This window comes from Melozone crissalis, unplaced genomic scaffold (genome assembly GCF_028551555.1).
Source record: "Melozone crissalis strain CALT ecotype California unplaced genomic scaffold, PUWL_Pcris_2 ptg000013l_1, whole genome shotgun sequence".
Lineage (NCBI taxonomy): Eukaryota > Metazoa > Chordata > Aves > Passeriformes > Passerellidae > Melozone > Melozone crissalis.
This window is the reverse complement of record NW_026535791.1, coordinates 37,171,729-37,197,742: the sequence shown is the minus strand read 5'-3', so window position 1 is coordinate 37,197,742 and position 26,014 is coordinate 37,171,729. Positions and strand designations below refer to the sequence as shown.

General features: G+C 37.0%; 1 protein-coding gene across 1 annotated transcript in view; it reads left to right on the top strand.

The window, feature by feature from the left end:
• NALCN (sodium leak channel, non-selective) overlaps positions 1-26,014 on the top strand; it is a 223,498-nt gene that overhangs the window by 147,710 nt on the left and 49,774 nt on the right. Inside the window, exons 16-18 of the mRNA XM_054271392.1 lie at positions 17,759-17,895; positions 19,796-19,937; positions 21,337-21,408. Coding sequence (XP_054127367.1) covers positions 17,759-17,895; positions 19,796-19,937; positions 21,337-21,408 — 351 coding nt within the window. The remainder of the gene's footprint in view (positions 1-17,758; positions 17,896-19,795; positions 19,938-21,336; positions 21,409-26,014) is intronic.

The window sequence follows — 26,014 nt, the reverse complement described above, 5'->3', positions numbered from 1 at the left end:
ACTATACATTCATAATGACTGGTGAAGCAGTCATCGTGTATATTTATGTATTTTTATTTTTTGTTTCCTTTTTTCACTATTTCTAGATACTAAGCTGTGAAATTTGGTTTCTATACATTCTTGCCCTTCAGATATTCATAATGTCTTCATGTAAAGCAGTTCTAACAACTGAAACAGTGAAAATAAATGCTTTTTTTTTCTCTAGTGAAAATACATGCTATTTTTATGCCTTCTGCTAGATGCTCCTGTTGCTGCCTTTTTATATTATTGTCTGTAGAACAAATAAAGGGAGCAACCTGAAGTAACTGCACTGCTCATTTTTCTTTAGCTGTGAGCTTTTAAGAATAAATATTTCTGCATTCATCCATTAGTTTTTGTCAATAAGTCATAATTAAGCCCCTGTGAGACCCTTACAGAGGTGAGGGCTAACAGAAAGGTGTCTTCAGCAGAACTTGTCATAGAAAGAAGATGGGTTAAAATCTGTCAGCCAAACTGAAGTCCATGTTCTCCAGTACTATGAGTAAGGCCAAGTTCTACCTAGCCTTGGTTCTGGTAAGAGAGGAAAGCTTGTCTGCTATGAAGGATAATTGAATGTATAATTATGGCATCAGGGGATGCCAGAAGCAGTACAATAAAACCCACTTTTTCTTAATGTGGATTTAAGAGTTAAGAAAATATAATCAAGCTGTTTGCAATGGCTCTAGGAACTGAAACTGTTAGTGGTGTCTGTTATTTTCAATCTTTGAATTGTGATATCAACAGATCTGCATCAAGCTTTTCTAAAAAGCCTTCTTGATGTCAGAAGAAAATTATTTTCTGGTTCAGTTCTAAGAGATCAAATTTTCAGAGCTCATTTCCTGAAGCTGCAGCTTGTATAAGAGTTCAGGAGTTGTAACAGATTTTCTCCATGAGAGCCACGATGGGATTTACATTTATATTTGGCACTACTCATATCTTCTCTTTCAAATGTGTTTGCACTAAAAAACTGACTTGAAAGCCTGTAATGCATTTAAGTATTAGGGAAGGTAAGTGGAAAAAAATACTTGTGGAAACTTGTTGAAAGTTGCAATTTGTAAGAGATGGTAAGAATTTCAACAGATACCTTTTTATCTTTAAGGTGTGACTGAGAGTGCATATTTTTATGCATATGTGTGGGAATTTCCCTGGCTCTCCCTAAGCTTACAGTAATGGGGAAATTTTGACTAAGCATGAGCAGGGGCAGGAGAGAGTCATAAGATCTTTCACAGTAAGAACAGGGGATCATTAAGGTTGGAAGATCATCTTGTCCAAGCCTCTTGCCAGGGTAAAAAAGTACCGTCTTAATATTTATCTTCTAAAACATACAAAAAAACCCTCTGAATCAGATGTATTTTGGTTATACAGTCAGTGCCTTGGGGTAGTTAAAAAGCTTGCAATGTGCTACAGTCCATTCTGCGCTAAAAATAACGTGAATTCAGGGAGGATGAGGTACCCTCTAGGCAGTAGTATAAGCAATTATGTTCAGGGCAAAAAAGCACTGATCAAAATGTCAGGACAAACTGTTCCCTCTGCACTTGTTTCCATGTTCTTTGAAAAGAGTATAAGAAATTTTAGACCTCCTGAGTGTACTTGCAAATGTTTGTTTTTCTATTCTGTGCATCTGATTATCATATCCTAAATGTGTATTTTGGGTCTGTTTACCATAAAAACATAGAATATATTTTTGCTCTCTAATACAAGCAGCCTGTGATTTTGGAACTACACAGACATACACATATGTGCCAACTATTTCAGAACCATTAAAGATTTTCTCCATTTCAGGTCCTGAAAGTACCTTTTTGCCTATGTCAATGCAGGTGTGCACACAAGCACCTACACATAACAAACTGTCAAAAATACAGAGTTTTTCAAAATGATCAATTTTTATGGTTTGCAGAACAACAAGAGATTCCTTTCAAACTCATGCCAATTTTATGAAAGTGCTGAATATATTCCCAAATCTTAAAAATGTACATGTATGCCTTATATTCTTCTTTAAAACAAAGTCCTTAAATCCTTAACATCTCCAATAGTGCCTCTAATGAACTTCCTTCTGTTTAGCACTTTTTCTCCTCCCATTGAGCCTGTCTTAAATCCACAATATTATTTCATCCATTTTCAGTAATGAAAAGATACTGAGTAACTACAAATCTTGTTTGTATTGGCAGTGGATTGTCCAACTAAAGACTTAATTTTGGAAACTCAAATGTATTGTTTGAATGTAAATCCTTTCAGACCTTTACCCTAAAATTTCTTCTTTTTAAGTATAGTGTTGCTTGGTTTTCAACATGATGGTCACTGACATTGGAGGAAAGCCTCACATCCTAGTAAGCCATAGCTTCATGCCTCCCTAATAGTTCCAATTATATCACTAAACCACAGCCTCTTCTGAGCTGGAAGGGATTCACAAGGATCATCAAGTCCAACAGAGAATGGCCCATATTGGGATTGACCCTGCAGCCTTAGCATTATTGCACTGTGCTCCATCACTATCAGTGTCAGCTGAAAGTGGAACCAAGGCGTTCACAATTGCTTGGCAGTTCCTTGTGACCAGTGATTGGAAGAATTTCACCATATACCTTTCTGGTTAAAAAAAAACAGTGCCAAATACCAATACAAAAATTGATTAATAAGCTTAGTGAGGAAGAATCTCTAGGCTTCGAATAAACCAACACATCTGCTGGACAAAAGCAAAGGTCTTCCTGGATCAATGTATAGTTCCTTGACAGTAGCCAGAAAAATGTATTTAAGAACTAACACAAGAAAAGGGAAATCACAAAGTGATATTTCTTTCTCTGTTCATATTCCATACTTGAGTGATAGTCACCTTCCAGGGACACAGGAGCTTCCAGTGTCCTACATGATGTATCTTTGTCTAGCGGTTCTTGATGGATTTTTTTTTTTTCTTGCCTGTTAAATCTATTTTCAAAAATGTGTATATTCTAGCATTTACTGCCTTCAGTAGCAAAGATAAATTTAACAATGCACCTTGTGAAAAGATACTTCTTTTTAAACTAATGAGCCTTCCACTTGATTTTTCATTTGATGCCCTCTAGCCTGTGATGTTCAGTCATTTCACTCAAATGCTTCTTCAGTGCTCTGTCTTTCCTACAGTGCCTGTTATTAATTCCCACGTTATATGTCTTTGTGCACCTGTACATTTAACTTTAGAATCAGACCAAATTTTCTTTTCACTGGGTAACTATATTTTAAGTGATCTTTTGCAAGAAATTTGCAAAAATTTTGCAAATCTTTGGCAGTTAAACTAACACATCTTGGAAAAAGTCACACTTCATATTTTTTACAAACCTCCTCTTTTATTGTTGTTTTTTCAAAGTAAATAAGTCAGCATGTGAAATTACTAGGATAGAATTTCTGTGATGTCTTTTCTTGAAAGTTTTCTTGTTTTATTTTTAACAATTCCAAATACCTAGTCCATAATAGAAAAGTATCAGGAAGTCCTGTCTCCCTGCATGCAGCTAGCTTGCTGGTGTTTCATTGGTCCTGCTTTTCATGGATTTAATATTTTGCTTTCCCTTTGTCTTCACTTGCTCTCCTTAGATCTCTTTTCTGGTGAGGCAGCTTAGTATTGGAAAGCAGGGTGTTAATAGGGGAAGTCTAGGCCATCCAGATAGCATCCTTATTCAGTTCTGATGTTACTCTGGTTAATACCAAGGAGTCTCACTATCCTGGAAATGCAAATATCATTTTGACACACCTATTAACAACTCCTTTATTCAGTGAGGAGCAAAACTGTGCTCATACTTTATGACCCAGTTTTACTTTTCAGTGTGAAGGAGGTTTTCTCCCCCTTCTGCTCCCTTCTCCCCTGATTCTTATTAATAGTTCATTACTGGTTTTAATTGATACCACAATGACAAGTCAAACAGTGGTAATTTGCTTTTCAAGTACATGGCTTCAAAAGCCGTGTTGAGTGGTACCTCAGAAGTGACATTTTGTCTGTCAGTAGAGAAGGAGTTGGAAAAGACAGGATTTGGGATGCTGAACACGTTTGGTCAGAATACATTGCTGGAGCCCTGTGCCTTTCACCCATCACCTCCAGGCATTCAGAAGATCCAGGAAGACACCACTGACAATTTCAGCAGTTGCATCACTTCCAAATTTTGTGTGCTGAGGCTTCAGCATTAAAGTGGGAGTTTCAGCATAGCGATTTTTCATGAACATATTGTGTGAACAAGGTGTTATAATTGGTATATCTAATTTAAACACATTTGGCATAAAATTTTATATATGTGAATTTGTGTGTGAAAATCAAGGAGCTTTTTAAAGCCTAGTTAGAGTTACTTGTCTCCAGAGTATTTTTATTCTGAGAGCAGTGCTTGAGGTAATTCTAAATGGGAAATAACTATAAAATAGAATAAAAATGAAAAATTACCTTTTCATTATATCTGATTCCATGTGAATGGATTTTTAACAAGTTGCAGGGAAGATAAGTGTCAAGCACATTTCATTAACCAAGGAAAAGTACAGAAATGGTTCCACACTGAATTTTATGGACTACATAAAATGCATAAAATTCTTCTTTTCATCATAGAGGGAAGACAGAATTTTCACAAAATTCAAGTTGGTCCCCCATTTCTGGGACATATGCAGAACATTTCAATAGGCATTATTTCAAAAGTAGTATGCTTTACAGAGACTGTGCCCATTTTTAGAAGACAAGGCAACCTTTTGAGACTGGAAAATAAGGTCATCTTGAAAACTACTCATGCTAGACTATTTCTTCTTTAATAACTAAAAATTTTTTGAAAGGCCCTTCATGGCTGTTACTTCAGGACACTAGTGTTGTTTGAATTTTTTTTCTATCTCTTACCTAATCTGTCACCTTTTTTAAAAACAGCATCAATGGATCACAAATTCTGGGTGATATGTTTTATTTGTAATGGTGAAATAAACACCTAAGTATTCATTCACAAGTCCCCAATTCCTGGTATGTGCAATCTGCCAAAAAAAACTCAAAAAATTCAAGAGAGTTTCATCCTGGAGAAAGTTTTTATGGTATAAAATGGTATAAAATAGAGACCTTTCAATATTCTAGCCAAGAATCATATTCAAAGCACACATTTTGTTCAAGGAGGAGGGATGGGAGTTGGGTTTGCTATGAAAGTGAAAATAGCAGTAACAAAAATGTAAATGTAGGCGTCTGCTGCTTCATGTATATCACCAGGGGATAAAATGCTTACCTAGCTTTTATATCACCAGGAACTCATTTAATCTTTTTGTTTTATTTGGTTGATAGCAAAGGAAAAGGCAAGTGCTTGTCAGGGCACATAGGTGATTCTAGATGCTCCATCCTCTGAATTAAGGGGCAGTCCTGCAGCAGTTTGGAATGAAGGGTTTATGTAGCATTGCTGGTTATTTCTACAGCATTTGGATTCATGAAAACCCATGTTGAGTTTGCCTGTGTGCCCTTCTGTGCCACAGAGGTCTTCATTGCCCTTTCTGAACTGTTCTTTAGGCCCTTAGGAGTGAATATATGTACTTGTGTACACATTGTAATTAACTTCTGCATTCTTGAAAAAAAAGTAGAGGCCTAGCCTCTGCATGAGATTTAATTCCTCCTTCATTAAAAAGAGCTAGCAGCTTAGAGGAACTGATTAATTATATTTTTACTGCATTTTTGGAGCCTAAGACAGGCATTTCTTTTCCACTTAGAATTCAGAGGGCTTCTCCTTCTGAAGTTCCTCAAGAATGGACCAGGCACTCTTTTAAAACTGTGACAGAATATGAAGAAGCCTGCAGGGTTTTCCTGCATAATATCCAACGAGTGGGAGCACTATTTTGGAATGAAGGGAGGATTCTTACACATATCTTTCTGTTTAAAGAAGCAGTCCATAACCACAAGGATACAAAGAAAACAATCTCCATCTCTTGTGAAAGGGACTAACAGCACTCAGGAATCTAGCCCTGCCTACAATTTCATCAGCAAACTTATGTGGGAGAAAGGGCAGCCAGTAACATCAAATTAATTCTGTTTTCATCTAGCCCAGCCATGAAAGTTTCTGAAGTAGTTTGGATCAGCCTTTGTGACCTCCCAATCACCACTTGTATAGGTTTGTCTCTGTGTGTCCTTTAGTAAAATAAATCTTCTATCTGAATTTCTGTACTGGAAAAATACTGTGTAACTGTAATGAATCTAAGACTCAGGCCACTTATGTCAAATTAAATGTTCTGCCTCTAGTTCAAAATAAGCAAACCAACCATCCACAAAAAGGCAAGGAGCAGCTAATTTGTGCAAATACAAAGTCTCCCCTTGTTGAAAGTGAAGGGAGAAGACCCATCTTGTTGTTCTTTGATCAGCATCGACTCCAATTTATTGATCAAACCAGCCACTTTTTATAATAGTGTTAATGAACTTCATGCATATTGCAAAATTCGAGCTCATGATAGGTTACAGAGAAAAACTCTAACACCTCCTTTTGTTTTACAATACCTGTGGTTTGTTTATTGAAAACAGGACCAGCATTCTCAGAGAGCCCAAGGCCAGAATGTTTGCCTGTTATGGGAAGACTGTCTGAGAATCTTATTGTTTATAAAGTGGTGCTTGAGAGCCTAATTGTTTATAGAATGAAGCCTGAGAAATGCTGCTTTGCAGCTACCTTTTTACTTTTCCCTCAGCTGTATACTTTCATGGCCTCTTTCTTTTAACCATGCTTGAACCAGACTCTCCACATCCCCTGTTTAAGGAAATATCCTGGATTTTGGCCTCAGCTACATCTGTGAATTTTTTTCTCAACTTCAGTTACATTTTCTAAGCAAAGGTATCTGATTGTAAAAATTACTTCACTATGTGGATGGCAAATACTCAGATCTAAGTTGTATTCATTATCTTCTTAGAGAATCTAATAGAGCCCAGTAATGATTTGGAAAATGTAGAAGTTCTTAAGAGAGGATGTATGCCTATGCACAACAGTAAAACTAAAGAGCATAATTATCTGTTGTCCTGCAGTTCATAGCTATCAGCAAATTATAGAATCACATTACAGTCTATGCTGGAAAGGAATTCTGAAGAGCACCTGTGCAACCTGTATTAAGAGCAGGCCATTAGATGAGGTTACCCTGAGTCCTATCAGGTCAGCTCCTGGACATCTCCAGTGATAAAATTTCCTTGGCTTGTCTTGGCAACTTATTCCAGTGGTTGTCTTCATAGTGAAGAATTTCTTTGTTCTGTCTAGAGAGACTCTTTATCATTAAGCAAATGGCTTATTCATTGCTTCCTGTCCTGTGATTAGGTCTCTTTGTGAAGAGAATTACATTACAGAAGAAATTTTTGTGGCTCCTCCACAGACCCACTCCAATGTGGCAATCCCAAACAAATCAAATTACATGGACATCAGATCAAGTGTACAGCCACATGCATATTTAGCTGAATACATTTAAGGAACAAATGCACATGACAATGGTGTTTATAATAAAAACACTTGGAAAAAAAGTTTAGAAAAAGTACTGTGCACTGTGGTTGATTTTTGCTTACTCCTGTGAATAAGAGCAAGAGTAATGAACTCATTATCACATTTGGTACTTATGTAAGTGGGTTTTTAGGAATATTTATCTGGTGTCTCATCGTTTTGGTCTTTGTAGAGATCATTTGTGTGTTAGAAGATTTTGTAATATTGGCCTGTGCCAGCAAAGTATCCATTTACAAGAGCATCTAAACTCACTGTAGCATGCCTTAAAAGAAGGAAACACAAGTTTGCATTGACACAGCCAACAGAAACAAAATGCCATCTGCTGCACAAGCACCTACATCACAGTCTGTGACAAATATTATTCAGCACCTACACAAAAGTGCTTCCACCTCAAGCAGCACTCACAAATTCATATGGATCACGTAGGTTGGATTTGAAAATTGGAATTATGTTCACGTACCAAAGGTATGTACCAAGGTTTAACCCCAGCCACACAGTTCCCCCTTCACTCTAAGAATCAGAAGAGTTAAAGTAAGAAAACTCATGGGTTGAGATACAGACAGTTTAATAGGTAAAGAAAAACCCATACATGCAAGCAAAGCAAAATAAGGATTCATTCACTGTTTCCCATGGGCAGGCAGGTGTACAGCCATCCCTAGGAAGCCATCTTCCATCACATATATTGGTGACATGGGAAAAGAGACACCATCATTCCAAACATCCCCCCATTCTCCTTCTTTCCCCAGTTTTTTATACTGAGCATGATGGCATATGGTCTGAAATATCCCTTTGGTCAGCTGGGGTCAGCTCCCAACCTCTTGTGTATCCCCAGCCTCCTTGCTTGTGGAGTGGGGTGAGAGGCAGAAGAGGCCTTGATTCTGTTGAAGTGCTGCACAGAGATAAGGAAAGCATCCCTATGTTATCAGCACTGCTTGCAGTGAGAATGCAAAACACTGCCCCATGTCAGCCACTATGAAGGAAATTGCCTCCACCCCAGCCAAACCCAGCAGGGTGTGTTTCCTACCATGCAGATGAAACTAAGTAGTGAGCCAAGTTGGATATGCCTTCTGTCCCTTCCAGGTTAGTGGTGATCTATCTCATGGAATACCCCACACAATGCATAGAGCAGCCTATACTAATCACTGGAATAAAAGTTTTGCATGAATGGGGAAGAGTTTCAGGTTTTCTATACTTAGGTCCGAAGAGGACCTAGGTAAAAGTTATCTTCCTTTGTTAAACTGTGGGCAGGGACATACACATTCTCTGCAGATTGAGTCATTTATCCCTATGACCTCTCTGCTCTTCAGCATTTTAAATACCTCTGGCTGTCTATATCCTGATAGAAAGTCAAGATGATGACTTCCTCAGTCAATCACAGCCTGGTTCACTGGATGTCTTCAGCTCTTTTTTTACGTAAATGGGAGCTGCCTGTGGTGACAACCTTTGAAAGTCTGCCCACAAAATTAAAATTTCCCAGATTGGCTCTGTTTTCCTGCGAACCTGTCAGGGCAGATGAAGATGTCTGTCTCAGCTACATTTAGGCAAGGACCATTTGCAAAGCTACCTCCAGGAATCTTTCTTTGTATAGAAACTAAGATAGGAAAGCAAATATCAAGAGTCTCTAGGTTCTCTTGCAGTGGTAATTTGTTTGCTTCCCATGCAGAAGCACCCTTTCAGTTTGAAATGAATTTTACCCCGAATCTTGAAGATGAACACATTGTAACTAGTCAGTATTCATAGGGGGATAGAATATACAGAAATAAAGGTAGTATAGAAAGTAATCTTACCCCTAAGGAATTGCAGTTGAGCCAATTATTAGAGATTAGGAGCAGGCTTGACTTTAACAGGCTGCAGCTGTAGCCAATAAGAAGAAGAGTGCTATAAAAGAGTGGATTGGTTGCTTGAAAGGGGAACTGGTGTTATTGGGCTTCTGTGGTGAGATGGAAGAGGTAGTGCTTAGAGGAGCTGTCTACGAGAAACAGCAAGGAGGTATGAAACTCTTGTAATAAGGAGACAATAATATGGAACCTTTGCAATATAATGACAACAAATATTGAATGTTTACCTTTGTACAAGAGCAGACTTCATACATCTTGTGCTTTTGTTGACTTGAAAATATTTTAGTTGCTTGTTGTTCATCATGTATATAGTTCATAACAAATAATGATACCTAGTTTACATGAAGTCTCAAGTATCCCCTGGTGAAATGGAGCATGTAATGCATTTTCTGTTATAATGGATGTGTTTTTTTGTGGCTCACTAACCTTTGTATAGGAACAAAAATGTATCTGCTACTCATGCCAAGAGAAAAATAATGAATATGAAAGTGATATTTTTCAATTCATTGTGGTATTTATATGTGAAATAGTTCTTAAAAGAATAGTTAGGCATTATTAGCATTAAATTTATGTTTCATTTCCATTATCTTTTTTAAACTGTCCATCAAAATATGTACTTTACCCCTGAACAGTTTTTAAATAGAGGTGTGATTTACCTTATCTAAGATAAATATTAACAGCATTAGGTCAATGGTTTGACTCTATGCTCTTAGAGGGCTTTTTTAACCTAAATGATTCTGTGAACCTATAAACTGTTTTATCTTCCTTACACTAGAGCATCTTCTCAAAGATAGTCATTTAACCAATCTGCATCAAGAGAGAAAGCTGTCCAGGACAGCTGTCCAGGCTTGCTGTCCAGGACAGGCTCTCTGTCCTTAAAGCTGGCCAGCTGGCACAGCCTGGCTTGTACAAACAGCAAAGTTATTTTCCTCTCCCAAAACTAGCTAACATTTATAGGCAAGTGCCCATACTGCCTACAGGGAACATGTCCAGTTGGGATAAGTATCAGACTGTGCTCAGACATGATCAGGGAGGGTGCTAGCTGGCCAGAAAGCGTGCTGTTGGTCCTGCTAACAGTGTAACACAGTGAGGGATCTCACTCCAGTTCTTAGGCCCATAGCCCACTGCTGGCACAGGTATAGCCTTACCCTGCCCCTGTATCCAGAGAAGCAGTCACCCTGAGGTGACAGTCCATCTGGCTTCTCTTACTTATGTGATAGTATGGGATGAGCCAATATCTGGAGATAGCTTTTTCAGTTGAATAGAAGAAGTGCCTAGAAGATTGTATGATTTACTTCGCATTTGGAGGACTGTCATTAGCTGAGATGAATGCCATCATAGATGCTGTGGCCTGGATTCATCCTGGCTATCACTGGGAGTCAGGCATCTGATTTAAAGCACATACTGGATTCAAGTTCCCTATTTAGTCAATGGAATAAAAGTAAATGTGTGAAATAAATAGACAACCCAAGATCTGAAGTGACCTCTACAAGTGTCTCTTCATAACTTTTGGCTATAAAAATAAATAATTAATTTAGGTGACTACTTCATTTTAAGGGCAAGAAGGTTGAACCTAGTCTGGTAAGCACATTCCTGGGGCCTGATTACAACCTCTCCCTGCACAGAATATTGGATTGCCCATTTTCTTTTCATTGTATAATACTTGCCCCTGCAGAGGCAAAAATATTTGGAAATAAGGCTAAAGTGTAAACCATGTAGCAATATTTGCCAGTCTGTAGTTGGTATGAAGTAATAGTTCTGAAAAATTCATCTTATTTATCTCAGTTGATCGCAGAGAAACTATGAAAATTTGGATTCCTGTCTTCTTTTAGATAAACAGACTATATCTTGGCCAAGTTTTGCTAGATAAGTTTTCCACTATTTGAATTGGAATCATATCTTGTCAGCAGCATTTGTTTCTGAAGAACTGATAGGAGCTACAGTTACTGGAAGGAAGTTATTAAAAATCCCATATTTGTGAAATCTTACTCAATATCTGTTAAATTTGGAAGACCTAATGCAGAACTTAAGAAAAGTTATCTAAGTGATCAATTAGGATACAGCAGTCACAGTACCAAACCATACTGCACACAGCATATAAACCCTGTTACAGAGAGTTGTTTATTAAAGAAACAGATCTTGTGCCTATGGGAAATGAATGTAGTCTGCTTCCTCCATCTGTCAGGAACTTTTTTAGTTTGTTTTACTCTTATATTATCAACAGTGCAGTCTCTACTCTGAATGCCAGCACCACTGTGATCATAGCTTCTGATATATTTCTCTGAAAATTCCCCATGGCAGTGCTGAACACAGTTAAAATCGGTTTAGGTTATGTTTAACCATGCCTACATGGGAGAATTTTTTACTGCTTGCAATGTCCCCTTTGTTTAGGTGAACCCAAAGGGTGAAATTCACTACTGGTACATCTAAGCAGTAAAAGAGGACAAGAGAGCAAGCTCCAGCATTGAACCCTTGTCTGTGCATGCTGCAAGACTTTTCCCTCACTGCTGGCTCTCTCCTGTAGCTCCTGGTACTTTATTCCAGATGATAATTTGATATAGTTCAAGTAATATTTTAATTGAGAGACTGCTTTCAAAGAAAGAAGAGACAAGGCTCCACCAGATTGGTGGCAGGTGGGAGAGCACTACAGAACTCTGTATCTTAGAGTCCAAACTGCCTCTCAGTTAGGCAGTGCACAACCCATATGTCATCTTACAGAGGTTCTGTGCAGGAGAATTGCACACAAAAGCTCACATGTTGTTTTAGATGCTGTGAAGAATTGGAAAAGCTGAAGAAAAATTACTGGTGTTTTAATGTCTTAGGGCCTAGAAGAACCAAGAGGCAAATATTATGGCTTGAGGTCACCATGTGCCATGTAATTTTAGGCAAAGACTTTTGTCAGTCTTCTGTATAGCACTGTAGACATACTAATAAGATCTACACTTCATAAATACTTCTTTTTAACACTGTGAGTGTTAGTTTTACCCAAATTCTATTTATCCAGTTTTATACCCTAATTTCTGAGTTGATTTTACCTTCCTTTTATTCATAGTGCAGGGTGCTCTAAGAGAATCAACATTTTTCTTCATTGTATATGAAATTGGAGGTGTAAGTAGTATTACTGAATGTCTGATTTGTGTTGAATTTTAAATCAAATGCAGGAACAAAAATGTTGTTACATTTTGATGGCAAATCTGAGTGTGTGATGTGACAGCTTACCCATATGCATATCTTATAGCTCATTCACACCCAAAAGTCTGCCAGGTCAATAGGATTTCAGAATAACAGAAAGGAAAAAAGAATCTCATTTGATCTGCCTTTCTGATTTTTAGTTTTTTAATTCATGTCATTTAATGCTAATAACTTGGGTTTCATTCAAAGCTCCTTTTGACGAGCAAAGGTGATGGTAAATCTGAGGACTTGAATAAATAAAAAATATTGCAAAGCTGTTGGTTGGGTGCTGGTATCAGTTTGTAATGTTTTTTATCTGTGTGCACTCTTGTGCTCAGTGTTTGGTGTTGGAGCACATGATATGCTAAGCATGCAATACAGATTCTGCATTGTCATTTTATTCTTCAAATACAGCCCCTAAAGAAGATTTGCAAGGAAATATGTTGATATTTAGCAGTGCCCTGTAATGTACCAAACAATATTAATTTAAAATCATCCACTAGTGAGACCTTCTGAACTTTGGCAAAATGTTTGAACTTTTCAGTCCACATGAAATTATTCTGGGCAGCTGGCCAGTTCCTAAATGTGTGTGTGGACATCAGTGGCTAAACTTTTTACTTGGAATTATTCATTTCAGCCTGTCAAGTAAAATGAAAGAGAGCATTGCTGTATTTTTTAAAATAATTTGATTTCATTGAAATACTTACAGAGCATTTAAGTGAATTTCATGTACGCTTTCCTCATATACCATATGAAAACTGCATCTTTCACTCTTTCAGTTTTGCACGTTACTGGCTCCTCTTCCATGATGAGAACTAAATGAATAGAGAACAAAACAAAAAGTCATAATGTGTAGGTCTTTCCCTTTAGACATGGTTAATTCTTTATCTCCTTTAGCATGTTCTTTCCAAAGTGTCAATATCTTAAAAACTCATTGACTTTGTTAAATTTGAGCTTTTGATTTGTTTGGGCAAGATTAATACTTTTGAGGTTGTCTCTGTTCCTAAATGCAAATCAGTGATATTCGGAGATATTCATGTTAGTTTGTCCTTTGAACTGTTCAAGTGAACTTGTTCATATTACTAAACCCTGGAGCACTTTCACCTTTCTGCCCATTCCACCTGGGAAAATCAGGAGAGTTCTGCATGTGCAGACACTTCTCACATCCTGCTTCCACACGAGTGGATGTCAGCTGGAGGACAGGTGTGACACTGCCTTGCATTCACCTGAATATCTGAAATGCACTGTGGCATGTTTCTTCTGCCAAACACAGAGGGAGATTATGGAAATGCAGCTCTCCTAATCAGTTCCTGATGATTGTCTCATTCTAATTCTCTAGAGATTTTTTCAGCAGCTCTGCTATTAAAGGAGTTGCAGTATGTACTTTAAAAGAACTCACTACTTTCACTCTGACCACATTTACAGTGATTGCTGTCTGGCTGACCTCTTTTTTCCTGCACAGTCATTACCTGCTGTCTCCTTTATTGTGTCCTGCCTTTCTCAATCTTCCCCTTTCACCACCACTCCTTTTACTGTGTGTATTTTGGACAACCACTTACAGGTTCTCTTCATTTCTAAGGGACTGGATCTTAATTATACCAAAGGTGATTTTGGCAATCACAATTTAGTAAGGCAGCCTTGAAGTCAAAAATAAATTTACAGCTGCAGTAAGTAAGATGGCTAAGACTACACCACGTAACACCTGTGCCATTGGAGAGGATTGGGACAATATAGCAGTGTCTGCTGCCACCCCATTCACAGTATGTCCAGGTCAGAAGGATTCACTTCAGAACAGATACAGTCTTACACTGTCCCATCACATGTGGGTTTCAAAGCCATCCTAAGGACCAGCCATTGCTTGGGATCCTTAAGCTCAGAGTGCATTTTTGAGTGACTAAGGTGGAGCCTGCGTTTTGTTTCCTCCCAGAAGAATCTGATTTGCTTGTCAACACAGCACATAAACTCCACCTGAAGACAAGAAGTGCTGGTGATTCAGACTTCAAACTACTCCAAACTAAATGGATACATGGCCATAATGCTTTCTGTGATAAAAGGGTCACACAAACATTCTCTTCACCTATAAGTCTGCCTTTCCTCACAGCTGTCTTTTGGATTGATCTAAGACAATTATGTGAACAGATTAGAGAGAGCGTGGTGTTCAGAGACCTGTAAGTATTATTTAAAAAAACACAGGAATCCCAAATTAAAATATCCTCTCTGACATTCCTCACCATTTAAGTGCTATTTGGAAAAGTGTATCTGTGTTCAGAGTGGGCAGTTGTACTGTAAGTGTTGTGCCAATAAATCTACTCTTGTAAACTCAAGCAGCATATAAGTAGTGTGATAGACAAAAAATTCTTCAATGGCTTTACAAATGTTAACTTTTTTTACCATCCACAAAAGAATTTAGCCAGGCTAGGCTGACTAAACATTGTTGAGCATTTCCAGTAGGCTCTTGGGCTGTAGATGGAGGGCAAGAGCCTATGCAGAGCAAATCAGGCCAGTGTGCATTTCTTTATCAATAGTAAGAGTAAGAAATAAAACCTAAAAGTCATAGAGAAAAATGTCTAGTTATTTTATTTGAGTTTATTGGTTTAGTTGGGTCTAGCTGTTGCTAGAAATATTCTACACCATCATAGCCCCATTTCAAATAATCCTGTACCTTTAAAAATCTATGTTTGTCAAGTGTTAGAGAAAGTTGAAATATAAAGGTTCTAAGCAGCAATACAAAACAGGATGTGCGTCATGTGGAGCAACAATTACACCCTAAGTGCACAGAGAAGAACTCAGGGAAGCTAAATGCTTCACACTCCCCAATATGTAATATTATCACAGCATGAATAATTGGAGTTATTCTATAGAACTGCCTTGACTTTAGGTTTTTTTAAAGCCTATCTTAAATCATTCTCCTATCCCCTTCTTTACCTTTTGAACTATACAGTTTTCTGATTTCAATGTCTCTGTGCTCTGTTCTGCACTTAGACTTCAGACAACATTGCAGTGCTCTGTATTCTGTATACACTGACTTATGAAAACAGGAGTTCATAGCTCTAAGTGACATTGTCTGTGCCTAAAATATGCATATTTATGCAATGTTTTCTTACTGAAGAACAAGTGTCAGAAACTGGAAACCTTTCTTCCTCTAAAAATAATCCCTTCCCAACGCTTTCAACAGTACAGCGTTGCAGAAAAGCCCTATTAGATTATCCAATTAATTTCCTTTTCAGTGAAAGATCTCTTTTGGCAATACTATGACATTTCAGGGGTTCTGACTAGTCTGATTTTCAAATTATAAGGCACTTCCCTCTGGAGAGCACTCTGAACACTCAGATTTTCCCATAAGGCTAGTAATCTTTGTTCTCACTGCAGAAATTCTGTTTCTTAATTTTGTTCTCTCGTTCCTTTATGTTGTATACACTATTGTATTCTTGAAGTAATTTATTTTCACATATTTATTACGTAAATTTGCTTCATCTCCTCTGCTCTTACTTTATCAGTTATAGTAGATGGGGAGTAAATAATGGGACCCTTCAGTCTTTCTCTTCTTTTTTCTCTTTTGTCCCAGTTGGTTAACACAGCTCTCCCCTGGTCTCATGGCTCTCTTCAGCACTATTTTGTCTTGTCAGTGAGAAAATGGTTAAACAGCATTTAGAAATTCGTGCATACCCAGATATGTTCTCTTCAAAGCAGCACAGAAATGAGCTGGGAACTTGTGTGTCATTTTTCATACCCTTGTGATATCTAACCAACAAAGCTTTGTTGTGAGCATAACCTTTGGCTGGTAATGCAATTGGTACCCAAACTGGCCTTTTGATGCTATATTGAAGTCCAAGTTCTTGTTTAGTTTCTGCTCTTACTCTTTATCTAGAACTTTTTCAGTCTCTTATTTCCTGCCACTGTTTCTAAATGTGTCCTTTTCCTTGTCCAATGTGGTATTTGCAACTCTTCACATTTTAATATCATGTGCACTAAAGTCATAATTTCTTCCTTTTAAGGATTGTTAATAGAGCAATGAAACAAGACTGGACACAATACAGATTTACGCAACATTTCCTTTTTATTCCGGATCAGCTTTACCATTAATCATTAGCCTTTGTTTGTTACTGTTCAGTTTTCTGCAGTTTTCAGCCCACGTGACAACTTCTATCCAACTGAATATGAATTGATTTTCAGTTTAAGCTGTCCTGTGGCTGGAAGTGGTGATGTTGCTGATAGCATGACAGTGCAGCAGAGCAGTTTTTCTTCTACAGCATGCTGTGGGAGCATGCATTTCACTAGGCAGGGCAAATGAGAATTAAAGTTCTATTTGAATTCCTGGGCTATTGCCCCTGGTAAAAATCGTTAGCTGGTGTCTATCAACAGTATTTCCTGCAGGTGCTGATGGTAAAAATGTCTTTTAAAATTTAAGCTTCTAATCCTTTGCTTACAAGCAGGAATGAGAAGAAGAATTGGAATTTCAGTTGGATATGTGCTGAAATAGTATACAATACACATACAGTTTAAAATAAATGTGAAAATTAATTTCACTGCTTCTTTTTGACTTTGTATTTTGTTGCAATAACACACCTGAATTGCTACATAAGGTAATCAGTATTCAGGAATCATATCTCTATATCGTATCTGTTTATCTTATCTTTTTAGCCATCACCTGTCCAGGTATATACATGTATCTGTCTTTTCTGTATTTGGATGGGTGATATTCCATTGAATAATTGGTTTTGGATAATTATAAATGCAACATTTGTTATGTGATTTGCCATAGCCGAGTATCACTGATGTAAATGGATTCTGTCAAGTTCTTTGTCATTACTTATAATACTCATCTACATGCAATTGTCCTGTTATTTTGTGTTCTGGGAGCTGAATTCTCTTAAAATTTCTTGCCTTTTAAAGTGCTGTGTTTTCTTTGAGTGTCAGAGAGCTGTCAGCATATACAGGAAGTTGTGCCTAATAAGAAAAGGTCTTGGATGTTTATTTGATGAAAGTGTTAGAATCTATGAAGAAAACATAGAAATAAGCATATCGAATAGGGCACAAATATGCTTTGTACTTTAAAATTAAAATTATTATCAATCCTCCCATTTTATGTCTGTCGGTTAAAAGCATGGTATTGTTAGGCATTTGTAATCTTCTAGCACAAGCCATTAACTTGTATCAAATTTACCTTCTGTAGGTCTTTGCTGCCATCTTCTGCTCCTTTAAATTATTGTCATTGTTGTTATTTGGATTCTGAAAAATGAGTGGGATATTATAGAGCAAAATTTCACTTTCTGTTATTTTTTTTCATTTCTTTGTTTTCAGCTAAAGCAAAGTGAAGCTAATGCAGATACAAAGGAGAAGCTTCCCTTGCGTCTACGCATCTTTGAAAAATTTCCAAACAGGCCACAAATGGTGAAAATCTCAAAGCTTCCTTCAGATTTCACAGTTCCAAAAATAAGGTATTGAAATATTTCCTTTGCTATCATGTTGTAAACTTTTTTGGGGCCACATAACACCCAAAATATTTAACTTTTTTTTTTTTTTTTGTCTGTTAGGCAGATAGTTCAGAAAATAAGAAATGAAACAGAATTAACATAGGCATTCAAGAGATGTGGTATTTTGGGTATGCCTCATTTCTCTCATTTGGGGAAAAACAATCCTAGCATTCCTTATATCTTATTCATGAAAGCAGCTAGACTGTTCAGAACTGACACAAGTACAATATAATTGAAAAGTGTGTTGTTTTTCCTTTCCTTTGGATTTTAGTTTCTTGGCTCACATAGTGACTAGCAGTCTAATGAGTTCTCATGAAGGTTTTTAAAGCTAGGGTGAAATGGCAGTTAATCATTAGAGAGGGTAAAACAAAGCATCCAAAACCAGTTAGCCTGTGATGACCTTGTCCCTTTTTTGTATTTATGTAGTTACCTCTTTCCTGTGAAACTCACCTTAACTAAAGATCAGATGCTCAGTGACCTACTTGATCCTTCTTTACTGTGGGGGTGGTGAGGCACTGGCACAGGTTGCCCAGAGAAGCTGTGGATGCTTCATCCCTGGAAGTGTTCAAGGCCAGGCTGGATGGAGCTCTGAACAACCTGCTCTAGTGGAAGATGTCCCTGCCCATGGCAGGCAAGGTGGAACAAGATCTCTAAGGTCCCTCCCAACCCAAATCATTCTGCAAATCTGTGATCATCAGTTAGAAAAAAATATTTTTTTCCTTGGTGTCAAAAGAGTGTGACAGAAATCCAAGGCCTGCTCTAGGATATACAGGCTGCAAAGTCTGCTGACATGTGAAAAGCTGGCTGAACAGATCTTTTAAGTGCCTGTGTCAATGTCCTCAACAAGCACATGCCAGAAGAGAGAACGATGTGAAGGATTGCTGCCATTGTTCCAAGCCTACCAAGGTTACGTTTCTTTTGATTAAATTCACAAGGAAGCTAAGTCAAGTGATTTGACCTGTTTGTAGTACCTTAGCTGAGCAAAAGGAATAATGGTGGTCAGAAAGGTCATGAAAGGCAACCTTCCAGATCTCAAGGAAACAATCACAGATGCTTTACTTTTAGTATCAAAGTACCCTTTGGTTATATATGGAGAGTGTTCTTCTCCTAGTCCTAGTCTTTTTTGTTTCTAGTTGTGTTTTTCCCAGCATATTCTGTACTCATGATCCTATTAACTACTGAAACAGACTTCAAACTAGCACATCATATCTTTAAATCTCCGGCTATTGTATTATGTAGCAATATCTCTCTAGAGAAAAATTAGCTTTGACATAGTTCACACTAAAAGAGGCAACTCTACTGAACTTAAAATTTGGCAAGATGAATGTATATTTGTTGTAAACAGAAATGCTTCTGCTTTTTAAACATGGCATATGCGAGGCACAGAATTGCTGAAGCGCCTTAATAATGACATTCAAAGCAGTTATATGAACAGATGTTGTTTGAAATCTTCAAGAAAGAATTTCATGCAGAGAGTATGTTTCATTTGGATTATATCAGCATTTGATTTACATTGAAGTAACAACTTGCTGTTTAATGAGCTCAAAAGAGCTGAAAACTGCAAAAGGCACTTGAAATATTTAGCACTTTAATTGGTAAATAAATAAATAATAAAAGCAATTTTTTTCAATCTACATGCAAGATATCCAACTCCCAATTCAGTTATGGATTTCTTTAATAAATGAATTCGAGTGTTATCAGTTTTTCTGGCACTCTGTTCATTTACGCATCTATACGCCAGTACAACTTTTTCTCAGGAGTTTATCCATCTCAGCACTAATGAATTGTGACATGTCAGCAGGAAAACCAAATATTAACTCTTCTTGGTGTTTTAATGTGTCAATATCCTCTATTTGTTCCCAAGGGAAAGTTTTATGAAGCAGTTTATTGATCGCCAGCAACAAGATACCAGCTGTTTGCTGCGAAGACTTCCTTCAGCATCTTCTTCCTCATGTGACCACTCTAAAAGATCAGCAATTGAAGAAAACAGATATATTGATCAAAAGGTAAATCAAGAGTATAGGGTAGTATATATCTTGCCTGGAGTATTGTGAGAAAAGGCATCAAATTATTCAGTTTGTCAAACTACATAAAAAGTGAATAAAAGCTAGGATGATTGAACATAGGCTAAAAGGTTATGTTTAATTCAGCCTAAAACAGACATCATAGCAGATCCTCTTCTGGTTTAAAATTTCCCATCTCCTTTGAATTTGAAATTCAAGATTTGATACATTAGTTGTTTAATGCATGCATCATCTGAAGCAAATTTTTTTAAACAGTTCTGCTGCTAATCACTGAGAAGCTAGTGGAAAATTAAAATTTCTGAATATCACACTGGATTTTTGAGTGCCTTGATACTATTGGAACCTTGAAAACACACTTCACTGATGGAAGTGTGAAGGAAGGAATGAAGCCTAAATGGACATAATCTACTTTAACAAGCAGAGCAGAAAAATTGGATAAGTTATGATTATCTCTGTGTAATCACTGAAGATTACTAAAAATTTTAAAATTATTCTAATTATTTAGAGGCCATTACTCTGTCTGTAAGCCTGGGAATCAGTGGAAAACAGACCCTGAACAGATATATTTGATACCCATTATGCTAAAAGCTGCTAGTCTCCCATGGATGGTTAGATTTGAAAAAATACTAGCGCTGCTTGGAATGATGATGATGCAGCAGCATAAGTAGATGTATCTGACTTCTGACACTTTATAAAACTAAAGGGGTGGAAGATAAGTGGTTTCCTAGATTTCTAGTGGCATCTACAGAGATATCAGTCCTTGACCACTTGTAATATTGCATAATTTAGTGACATTTTTATAGACAAAAGAGAAGTATTATTATGTTTCAGTATTGTTCACTGTTGACTTCTCTTTGAATATTAACATCTGGTTTTTTAAAATAAATTTTAAGTTGCAAAATCCCAGGCAAGAAAAAAGAGCCTATGCATTTCTGGTTTATAGTATAACTGGCTTTTCTGGGGTGTGTTTGCAACCACAACCCAGGGCAACATTCATACAGGTGGAGTTGCAGAGCTGGGAGGCAGAATTGGGAAAGGAAAGTTAGGGAAAACATTACTCTTCTGATAATGAATGAAAATAGACAATGTGTAAACTCATGGTAATTGCCATCTCTAGTTCTGTGCAAGAGCCCCTTCTTGTGGCTGATGTATTCTATGGCATCAGTAAACCAAAGCTGAGCAGCATGACCTGGGAGGGAGGACTGTGGCAAAATGTGGCATATCAGGCCAAGAAGGCTGTAGGAAGGAGTCAAGCCTACATGGACTTCACCTGCTTTAACAAGCACAGCAGGAAAACTGGATAAGTTATTAAATGGCAAACCTAGGGGCTAGCAGAACTATGCCAAATATCACTAATAATGGATCTCAAACACTATGCCAGGGTAATCAGAGTACATTTCTACCATGTAATGAAGAGATGAACAAAGACCTTAAAGTTGTCTCAGCCACACAGGTAAGTCCACAGTATGCAATGCAGAGCTATGCGGTGGCTCACAGATCTGTTTACATGAATATATTTTAGATATATTAAATTCCATCTTAATTCCTTTTGCTTGCTGTTTACAAAAGTGAATTGTTACTGTGTTTGAAGACAGATGAATACATGGCACAGTTTATTCAATGAGATCTTGCAGTATGAAAACAGAATGCTGCATTCTTTTCAAATTTTTGCTTCCCTTCAAAAGCAAATATGCATTATCTGACTTTAATTTTTGAATTTAAATAAGCATTTCCAAATTGGTTTTGCACTATTCAGGCTGCTTTAGGCACATACTTTAGGATCCCCATGCCTCAAGGGTAGAAACAATGATGAGTAGTATTTCTGATAAATGCAGCTTAAAACAAAGTATTTACACATTCCTATTAAGAGGAGAAAGCACTAAGAAGGATTTTTGAAAGTAATTACTCTAGCTTTCTGTAGTTACAGTTGCCAAGGCAACCTAATTTTTGTATGATCAAATCTTCTTAAAAATATCCTTAAAACAAGCTTGGAATGACTGGTTGTGCTTAAGTATTAACCTTACATTTATACTTTACTTTTCTTTGCAAAAAAAGAATCATGACAAAACATTTTACTGATCTCGGTGCCTGGCAGGATTGCGTTCTCACTGCTTCTGTGAGCAGTGGGATGGCTTCAGAAACTTTTCACATGTTTTTGCATTGTAGTTGATGAGGAAATATTAAAAGGTAGAATGAAAAGGTGAGATCCTGCTGGTAGATCTGACTCTGTCCTTCCTTTGTGGAAGCTGAGCTGTGGCTAGTCCTTCCAGTTACTCCTGGACTTAAGTCAGTATGTCTGTGTTCCACACCTGCTTAATTGATAGGAATCCCTTACATTCCCTTATTATTCCCTTATTTCCACTTTAGCAATATTATTTTTTTTTCTATAAAAATCTGCCACTACATGGAATTGTGTTAGAATCAATCTGGCCATAAGTTGTGCTGATCAATAAAGCAGATTTTATATATATTCTGTTATAGAATGAATTTAGTGTTTTCAGTATTGTAATTATTATAATTACCCACTTCCTTTAAAAGTTAAGGTGTAAAGGAGGAGTAGATTTTCAGTGCATTCTTCTTTTTTTTTTTTTTTTCAAGGAATTCTACCTTCACAAAAAAATTGGAAACAATTATTTTTGGTGTAAATCACTGTAACTATGACTACAATCCATTTGATATGATTTTCATCTATGCCAAATCAAAATAACATCTTTGGGACATAGATTTCTTTGCTATACTCCTTTTTTTGTACTCAAGTCTGTGAGTTCCATGGTGTTTTATCTTCCAAATTTTTAAACTGTTGTGAATGTTATAAACTAACCAAGCACTATTATAAGAAATCACTTTTAGATACCTAAATGCCCTTTACATTTTGTACATCCCCTAAGAGTTCTCTGTCAGTATGTGGAGTCTGAGTAGGTGTGTGGATACAGATTGTACCATGTTCTTCCTTCTGCATCCAATGCCAGCAACACCTGGGCACTCCCACAAACAGATCCTTGATAGGCAGCTTAGCACTGCTTTGTTTGAGTTGTTTATTATTATCTGTAACATTTGGTGTGTAAAACTGGGATTCTTTGGGCTTCTCTGAACTTAACACTGCTGGAAATGCAGGATGGTAATTTTTCGCTCTCCACTTGAGGTCCTGCAGAGCAAATTTACTTCAACTCAGTGATCTTGCCACACACCTACCTACTGTGTGCTGATCTAGTCTGTGCCGATATATACCCGATGTCATCTGCAGGCCATGTTGAAGAAGTTGAAGAACTCATGGTCAAATTAGAGAAACCAGGATTGTTCAGATTGGTCAGCATTCCCCCTGTGGTAGCAGAAAGCACTGTGAAGGTATTTTCTGGTAAAAGAAGGAAGAATTCTTGGAAAAAGTACAAGATGAAAAGAGGGATTTAGGGTATTAAATGTACATTGTAGATGAGGGAAAAGGAAGAGAGGAAAGTGCTCTTTTATACTTCTACACTTGTATGAAAATTATTCACAGTATGCTGGGAATTTCCTTAGATAACCAATATTTCAGTAAATTCTTGGCCAGAAGCACTGGATGAAGTATAGAAACAATTTTAGTGTGAGTAGGTGGATAAGAAGATAGGAAGTTGGCAGAAAATAAGGACATCTCGGTGGCTTTCACATAGCCTGAAGTATAGTTGCAGCAAGTTTCAGGGGGACAAAGAATTAAATTAACATGAGATTTACAACAAATCAGGTGTCCAGTGGAATACATCTGAGTTGGCTGTAGAGCTTTGCCTTTGCCTTCTTAACTTCAAGACTGGAATCAGAGGGGCACAGAAACCCTTCAAATGCTTTCCTAAGAGACATTCAAGTTTTAGCAAACCTTGCAGAAAATTATTGTGAGAAGTACCCTTCTGAACTGGTTAATTATCCTTGGCCAAATAACACAGCACATGGCTGTTAGATTAAAGTTCAAAACTGACAGACTCATGAGAGGAACTTTGAAAATACTTGTGGTTCAAAATGTACAGATGACCCATGTGCATGTCTACAACAAAGTGACAAAGCAGGAGTGAATTGCAAAAGAAAGTACGAGAGCATTTAATATATCCATGTATTTTATAGTTCAGTCTTGGAGCATTTCCCACTTAATTGAAGGACTATAATCAAGTCAGATCCCTTATTTCTCCACTTATAAGATTAATTGGATAGTAGCAAATGTATTTTCTATTTTCTCTCCCTTCTATCATCCTGTTTCTTTGCTGATTCTTTCCACATGTATGAGTTCTGGCTTTAGTTCTGCCCCTATATGGAATGCAGCTCGTAGCCATTCCTTTGGTGGGAGCCAGGTGCAGCACTAAGGTCTAGCTCCTGGGAAAGCTTGGTCTCCCACACCATGTGGCTCTCGCACTGTTTTCCTGCTTACAGCAGAATGTACCTTTGTGAAGGGAGGTTGTGGCCAGGAAGTGAGAGCTGATCTCAGAGGTAGCCAGAGCCATTACCATGGAAGACATTCAATGGCAGACTTCGTGCTGGAATCTGTGTTTAACATATTTTGTTAATATCATAGATATTGCTTTTTTGAACTGCTGAGACGTGCCATCTAATCTTGATGTTTTTGTTTAATCTGGATATATGTTCTGTTTTGGGGGTTTTTTTCTGACCTGTGCTCTGCTTCTTTAACTATTCTGTTTCTGGAGGAAAAAAAAACCCCAGTCTTCTGAGAGTATTCCAAAAGGATTTTTCTTTGCAGAAAGTATTTGTAATTGCAAAAGTTGAAATAGCTTTTCAGGTTTTCTAAGGCATACATTTTAGTATAAAAGACAGGATGTCCCAAGATACCTTCCAGAAAACCATCAGGTGCTCCTATATTTTATTCGTACCTTTTTCCTTAAAACTAAGGATAGAATATTTATTCGTAAATTACAATGTTCAGAATTTCTGTTTCTTACTGTAATAAACTTATGTCCCAAGTTAATCAGCTTCTCTGAACTTTATTTTGGGCATTCAGCTGTACAAAGCAGAATTGAAAAAGATACAATAGTGTTGTGTTCCTTATTATTATTTTCTGTAAGTAATTTGAAAGAATAATTTTATTACATTAATTGTGAATAGAGCAGAAAGTAATAAAGTGTAATTGCACGTGTATTCCAAATCGAAAAGATTATTTCTTTTTAAATACTACTAAATACTACATTTTTTCTGAAGCAATTATTGCAGAATTTTGTGCAAACCAACAAAAATCATTCAAACTTTTCTTCATTTTCTTAATTTGTCTGAATTTAATTCTGTCCTACAATTTCAGTTTCTATATACCACTTGTTAATTAAGCACAGTCAAGTGCTTCAAGTCTTACCTATTTATGTCATTCATAGGATAATGCCAAAATCTATTTTGTTATGGCATTCAGAGAAGTCATTAAAACAATGTACCTGCTGGAATGACAATAGCTTATGGGTCTAACATTTTCTTGCTCATTACAGTCATGATTTTCAAAGATGATTTTTGTGCCATGTCTGTTCTCATCAGTTCTTTCTAATGAAGTTAATATACATAAATACAGTGATGCATTTTAGTTTTACTGAAAATCAGCTGACCTCTTTGTTTCTTTTGCTTTTTAAAGATTTTGTTGCTTTCATATAACATGGATATATAAAAATGTCCCTGTGTCTAAATAACCAATTTATAGATTTCTTTCTCATTAGGGATTTTATTAAGTACACATTTGAGCTGGTAATGTTTTACCTCTCTAGCCATGTTTGCCTTCAGAGTGGAGAAGACACTACTGCAATAGTAGCAAGACTGTTCTGTTGTGGTCTGTCTCTGACTTCTGATGACTTTAAATTGCTTTGTCACTCTTGCCTCTGCATAGTATGTTCAAAAGTCTGCCTGAAAGAACTCCAGTTTTCAATTGCATTTTGAGAGAAAAGAGGCCAGGGACTGGATACTTTGCCATTTTCAAAAAGAGCCATAATTCAGGACTTCCTTCTGGCATTTGCTTTCTACTTCATCAGTTTTACACTAAAATATTTCAAGTGTTTGATACAAAGGCTGTGGAGATGTATTAAAATACAATTATAAGATCATACTTCTCT